Source organism: Poecilia reticulata, linkage group LG10 (genome assembly GCF_000633615.1).
Source record: "Poecilia reticulata strain Guanapo linkage group LG10, Guppy_female_1.0+MT, whole genome shotgun sequence".
Classification (NCBI taxonomy): domain Eukaryota; kingdom Metazoa; phylum Chordata; class Actinopteri; order Cyprinodontiformes; family Poeciliidae; genus Poecilia; species Poecilia reticulata.
The window spans coordinates 25,680,911-25,687,678 of NC_024340.1; the positions used below are offsets into that span (position 1 = coordinate 25,680,911).

The 6,768-nt window shown below is 41.3% G+C and overlaps 1 protein-coding gene across 1 annotated transcript in view; it reads left to right on the forward strand.

Annotated features, from left to right (window-relative positions):
* Positions 1-2,111: 2,111 nt before the first annotated feature.
* slc34a1b (solute carrier family 34 member 1b) overlaps positions 2,112-6,768 on the forward strand; it is a 12,236-nt gene continuing 7,579 nt past the window's right edge. Inside the window, 4 exon segments of the mRNA XM_008420899.2 lie at positions 2,112-2,175; positions 5,260-5,439; positions 5,804-5,950; positions 6,232-6,375. Of these exon segments, the coding sequence (XP_008419121.2) occupies positions 2,112-2,175; positions 5,260-5,439; positions 5,804-5,950; positions 6,232-6,375 (535 nt within the window).

Consider the following 6,768-nt stretch of genomic DNA (forward strand, 5'->3'; position numbering starts at 1 on the left):
ATAAAACTCTTRGTGCAGTATTATGGGAGCTGTAAATAAAAGTGATCTTTCATCAGCTGGAAAATCTTCAAATAAGATGAAGGGAAGGTCATACCTGGGACAAGAAAAACACAGAAGAAGGRATTCTCTAGAGGTGAGTCCAAAGCGGAACGTTTTGGAAACCAAAATTCCTTGTGTGTCGGAAAACCACCACCTCACATTACCATGAAAGCACCATCCGCACATGAAACATGGAGACGTCRGCATCATGCTGTGGGAATTCTTTGATTCMAAACAAKTGATTATGAGAAGGTGGTTCTCCTCCCAGCAGTACAGCGACTCCGAACATGAAGCCAGAACTACAATGGACTGATTTAATGTGCTGGAATGGCCCAGTCAAAGCCCAGGCTATTGAAAATCTATGACAAGATAGGACTTTATCACCTATTCTTGTTTCAACCTATTATTTAAATTGAAATTATATGATTTCTGAAGACAARTAATTATGCTGGGCTTTTATTTAAGGGTATTAAAGAAGAGGGACTTTGCAGGACTTTTAAGATTTTTATTTGTTGAAACATTGTATAGTTGGAAGATGATAAACTTTGCTTAAAATATTATAATAAATCTAGCTTATTTTGCAATGCAGATGTTGTTAACAGTTTAAAGCAAAACTTTTCCAGAGTGTTGCTTCTGACTAATGGGTCTCATTTGTTATTAAACTTGAGTTATTTTTCAGGTAGAAAAAAAACAAAAAACGAAGCACTTGAGCAAACTGTTTAGCTTCCTCAATCCACAATGAATTATTAGCCAAAGCAATGACATGTCTTGTTATGCTGCAAAGTATCCCACACGGAAAATCACTCCTCTGCAGACAAAAAAAAAAAAAGAAGGGATGTGCGTTTTGCTAAAGCCTTATCTGGCCTTCCTTAGAGCGAGCTTAGAGCTGGGCTGATGGCCGACCGACAGGTGTGTGCAGAATGGCAGGATGAAGTCGCCGTCGCTTCGGTTTGTTTATCCCCGGGATGACAGGTGGCGGCATCCTCTCAACGACTTCTGCATTTGAAGAGGGGATTAACTGCAGTATGGAGGGCTTTCTAACCAAAGGGCCTCAGAGCTGTTGCACAGCTTTAGCCGRACGTGTGGGTTTACAAGTGACTGCGTGTGAGTGGATATCCGTGTTTCACTCTTTCTCTGYCTGCAGTGTTACCAKATCTGAAGGATTTCACCCCTGTAGTCAACAAATGGCTGAAAATCACCAACAACAGAGCTTGTCTCATGCGTCTCTTTCCTTTCCTTTTTTTTTTTTTTGTCCCAGCTCTCATCATCATTTGGCTAGTGAAAACGTTGCTGAGGGTGTTGTTGAGTTCTGCTCCACTGGGTTTGTGGATGCAGGCATGAGGTCAGCAGGTTCGCCAGATCTGGTTAGGAGAACTGCTGACAGGGGGGAAACTCAAGCTGAACTAATTATTAATAATTATTTCACCCTGTTACACAGGCCAACTCTGTTTCTGAGAAGAACACACAGTCTGTGAGCGGTGGAGTGTAAAGGCAAATGTGCATCTCTGTGTGTGRGGTTGTCAAAAAAAAAAAATCCCCCTGATAGCTCTTGTCCAATCAAAACAGACTTAAACTTAAGCGTCCGGGGTTGAGGGGAGTACCTGTACCAGCTGAGAGCAGATTACTCTCCAAACATTTGAATTACTTTCACTGGCTTATCTTGAAAAAGAAACAGTCAGCTAATACACCGTCTCCAATGTTCGCCATGTTCCACAGGAGGATGAAAAACGGCTGCGTGAGAACGTGAGGACCAAAACAGTCAGCCGCATTCCTCCTGATTCACCACTAGGGGTCAGGTTTCTCTCAGTGTTCTCATGTTCCAGCAAATCAAACTGGCAGCTTCGTCTTTAAATCCCCTTATCTGGCAGCGAATCAAGTGAAAATTAGACCGTCTGAGAGAGCATCAATCATTACCGAGTGCACTACAAACCCCCCGCCCCCCTTTTTTTTCTTTTACTAATGCATCATTAACTTAACTCTTTGTGTTATTGATTAACATTGTTGTCTCAAGTTAATCACCAAAGGAGCAGGTGCCCCTCTCAACACTTTCAGGTCTGAGAGCGTATTTAAAGATGATTTACTCCCCAGCTTGATGCTTTGCTTTGCAGGTCTCACACAGACGCTGTTTGACACCAGGTAAGAGGCTGCACTTCAGAAACAATATCAATAAATATGATCTTTGTGTCAAGTTWGATTTACCTATTTTTMTTTTTTTCCGCATGGAGCGGTGTGAAAGAAAARGTTTGGCTTCCTWGCATATTCCTTATTGCTGTTTTGGTTGCACTTAAATGTGCAGATTTTAACGCAAATGAGGTTTTCAAATGATTTCGCTTCCTAATGGAAATGTCTACTCAAACCAATCTGGGTCTTTGTGAAAATGTAATTGAAGTTATAAATAGTAACTTATTGTGCCATCAAACATTTGGAATAATCAGCTATATGTTCTTTATCATGGAGGAGGAATTAARCCCCATCAGAGCGTGCATTGATGGCCTGTGTAAAGCAATGACACAGCATCTTAATTGAACTTTAGTTCAGAGTTAGACARGACAACTACTTCATTTTTGGAAACCATTCAAAGGTGGACTTGTTGGGGTGCTTTTAATCATTGTCTTGCAGAATAATCCAAGTGTGCTTGAACTCGAGGTCAGTGAGTGATGAGCAGACATTCTTCTTCAGGACTTTCTGGTTAAGAGCAAAGCATGTGGTTGTGCAATGTCCAGAAGAAGCAGAAGAAGTCATACAGTTTTYATACAATGCTTTTTTGTTGCTGCTCACAATTTTACAGCTCATGTCCCATCAGTTCAGATTAGACATAAATTGTTACGTTTTTATAACACTTGTACTAAAACTTGTCGTACCTCATTATTTGTCTTTCGACGAGCAAATCTTGTAGCATCCCYGCTGCAGGAAGACATTTGAAATTTCGATGCTTTTYTCTGACCAGATTTAAAGAAAAACTTGCCGGTGGATGAAAAACATYGAGTGACGAACTGCCAGACARCTWGCAACACTCAGATAACATTCAGTGTTTCGTTTACCAACACAAAATATGACCAGAGACTATTTAGCTGTGATCCGTAGAAGCTGCTTCACCCCCTCCCAGATACAGATATACATGTACATATGCTAACAAGGCCTCTCCACCCATTAGGAACTGCTGGAAGATGTCGCATACAATGCTAATGATGCAATGACTGTAATTACTGTGATTTTGCCTGCTGTAATTACTTCCATCCTCTTTGCTTTTAAGGGACACATTTTTTTTTCTCTGCCTCAAAGGCTCTAAAATACAGCTGATGTGTAAAAAGGGAATAGCAGGCACTCTAAGCTTAAAATAGGAAATTCTTTAAAGGCAAYCGTAGCTCTTTGAGAGGTGAAGGGTGCCTTTGAGAAAGTAGAAACGGGGGAMAAGTTACACTGATACCGATGTTTTCTCACTGATTCTGAAAACGCTTTCGTTTGCCAGGAGGTGTGGCACTCAATCTGACCTCAAATCAAGAAAAAGGTGCCACTTAGAAACAATGCGGGTGGCTTTTGTTCTTTTGTAATTGCTTGTCTGCTGCCGGTCTCGGCGCCTCTGTGAGAGATGCGGCTCATATACGAGAAATGCTGGTCTCCACTGATTTCTTTTKACTGCTGCAGGTGGCTGATAAACACATTCACTCTCATCTGTTTCGTCTGCAGTGGTGCCATCCTGTGATTTTAATTACTTGAGCATCTTTACACGGCTCTCGGAGTGCCACATGTTTCCTCCCTCCTCAGCTGCGGAGCCCTGTGGACGGGGCACAGATCTCACTCACCGTGGAAACATTCAAGCCTTTTGCAGTTTTACATCCACTCATCATGGACAAGAAGACCATAATATATTTCCACGGTGGAAGGATTTTTGGCTTTAGTTATTTATCAGATTCACTGTCACGTAGTGAACGATGGTAAACAAGTCCCCACCTTGTATATACCTCTAATCTGAGAACCTGGGTCTGGGAATGACATCRAACCAAACCATGTTAGCTWAAGTTGTCAACAATATCGCTACCTGGTGTTAGCAATTCGAGCTAATAATGTATGTGTTTGTATTCARACACTGTAGCAACATGTTTACTAAAGGGGGTTGTAATAATGTTTTGAAGATGTCTGGATGATTTAATGAGAAATAAATCAGCAGGGGTGCAAATAGACAGTTTTTGGCTGCCTGTGTAAGGAAGCAGCCATGTTGGATTTTGAGGTTGGAGAAACCTTCAGCTTCCACCAACCTTTATGTAATTTTCTCCAACTTCACTGAAAGCAATATTAACTTCTGAGTAAAATGGAAAACTGATTTGTACCACCTCAACCAATTGAGCTCAGCACCGTTAATGCTTCGTTCATAATTTTTGATTTTGACAAAACTCATAAATATTTCTATGCTTGATAAAAAAAAAAAAAAACAGTGTTCTTAGATTTAAAAATCTTTACTTTTCTTCTCCAGGTATTTTTTGATCATCGTAGCTACCTGTGTGACCATAAAAACTTTCTCCAGCATTTAGTAGATCCACGTGSCAGCTGTAAATTTTATGTTTGCTTAAAGGTATCAGTTTTGGTGCAGGAGCTTCATTCTTRGCAGCATACTCCCAGTTTAGGCTGATGTTAAACTTTCTTCACTGTGGASAGTAATAATGCTGCTCCAATATTTTCCAATTGTCATTGTGTCAAGGATTTGTGGCTCTTGGTTGTTCCTGAAGATTTAAACCTGTTTTTTTTTTATGCAAATACAGTCCATTTCAATGTTGCTGCTGGACAATGGCCCCCAAAAACACATGTTAGTTACCTATGGAAACATGCCAGGAAGTCAAGCAGGTTAAATGAACATCAATGTCCAGCCACAAAAGTGCCAGGAGCTTGGTGATGGCTGCAAAAGTGTGTCATCAAGATGCAAATTACTGTCTTTATTTAAGGATGTATGTTTAATTTTGACCATGTCTGGATTGAAAAAAAAAATAATTTATACATTAAAACCTGTGTACAAATTTCTGTTCTCAAAAATCACTTGAAATGCAATGTGTTTACTTTCCTTCTGGGAAAAAAGAATGGTTCAAATAATAATAAAAAAACCCAACTCTAAATTGAAGACAACGCCCATGTTCATAGTGAGTGTGTATATGATTCTGACTGGTACGTATTTTGAAAAGCTTTAATGTCACCACTAGGAACCTAAATGTGAACCCCGTGTTCCCTCAGGCTTGAAGATGCACGCGGTTCAGCTTTCCTCCCAGGCCAAACTCTCTCTGGAGGAGGACAGGGAGTCTGGCATCGGATCCACTCTTGACCTCACTGGCAGCTCTGAGTCCTACAATGAACGTCCCAATCGCCTCCCGACTGTACTGTCGATACACACAGGCAGCGAACACAGAGAAAAAGGTATAGGCATCAAGAGGAGCTCAACACTTTCATCTCTTGGTGTGGCAGCTGGTTTGATTTCCTTAGAAAGGCTTRTAGATAAGGAACATGTACAAGACAGAGGCAAAATGCCAATGGGATTTTCTGTCTCCCCGGTAACTCAGCTTCACTGTGTATGTTGTACATTTGAAAGCCTTGTTCTCATACAAGTACTACATTTTTATATTCAGGAGCCAGATTTCACATGAAAAGGAGATGTGCTAGCTTGAAACTTGCTATTTTTCTGGGGTGTTTTTTCTTTTCTTATGGATAAAATAGGTCAGTCTTAAGCTATTTATGCCCTGATGCAAGTCTAAACCTTTCCTTTGCTCTTTGTTTCCAACAGAAAACTCTCCGCGCACCACAGCTGTGAGTCCAGGCAAGATCAAGCAGCGTCTTATCAATCTATCAAAGATCCCTCTCCTTTTCATCCTCCTCTTCCTCTTCATTTGCTCGTTGGACACGCTGAGCTCTGCCTTCCAGTTAGCAGGGGGTAAGTATAGCCCTCGCTGCGGGCCGACTGTGACTCAGCTAGCTGGTGTGTGACAAAAGAGTGACTCAGTGAGGGACAATTCACCGTCCTACTGTATCATTTACTGCCAAGCCATCATCTGGTGACCTTCTTGAGGAAGAAGAGGAAATAAGTAGTGCGAGTGTTGCACAGCTCCCATATGTCATTCCTCAGAGTAATCAATTTTGTGTTTTTTTGTTGTTTTTTTTTTGTCTGTGTTTGTATCTTTCCCCTCTGTGTACGTGGGTGGGATATTTAACCAGGTAAAGTGGCGGGGGACATTTTCCAGGACAATGTCGTGCTGTCCAACCCCGTGGCAGGACTGGTGGTGGGGATCCTGGTCACCGTCCTYGTTCAGAGCTCGTCCACCTCCACCTCCATTGTTGTCAGTCTTGTGGCCTCGGGATGTGAGTAGGCGCACGAAAACCTGTGTAAATGTTTGTGTGTTTTGAAGACGAGCTGGTTTAAACTGAAAAATAAGATTTTGAAATGGAGGGAACAGAGAAAGATAACCAGCCTGCTATATATATATATTTTGCATGTTTACTGCATTGTGTGCTTATCTCCAGGCAAATACTTTGCGTGCATACATATTACAATAATTGGACCAATATTCAGACAGCAAAGTACCCTGGGAATTGGAAACTCCCTTTGTACATTTTCGACAATAGAGCTTCTCAGAAATCGACTTCGAAACCCAACTGACTGCAGGCGACGCGACGTTACGTTGTCTGATTTGCTTTTGGCATAGATAATGGAATCTAGATTAATTTAGCAAAATCAGCCCGCATTAAAATATG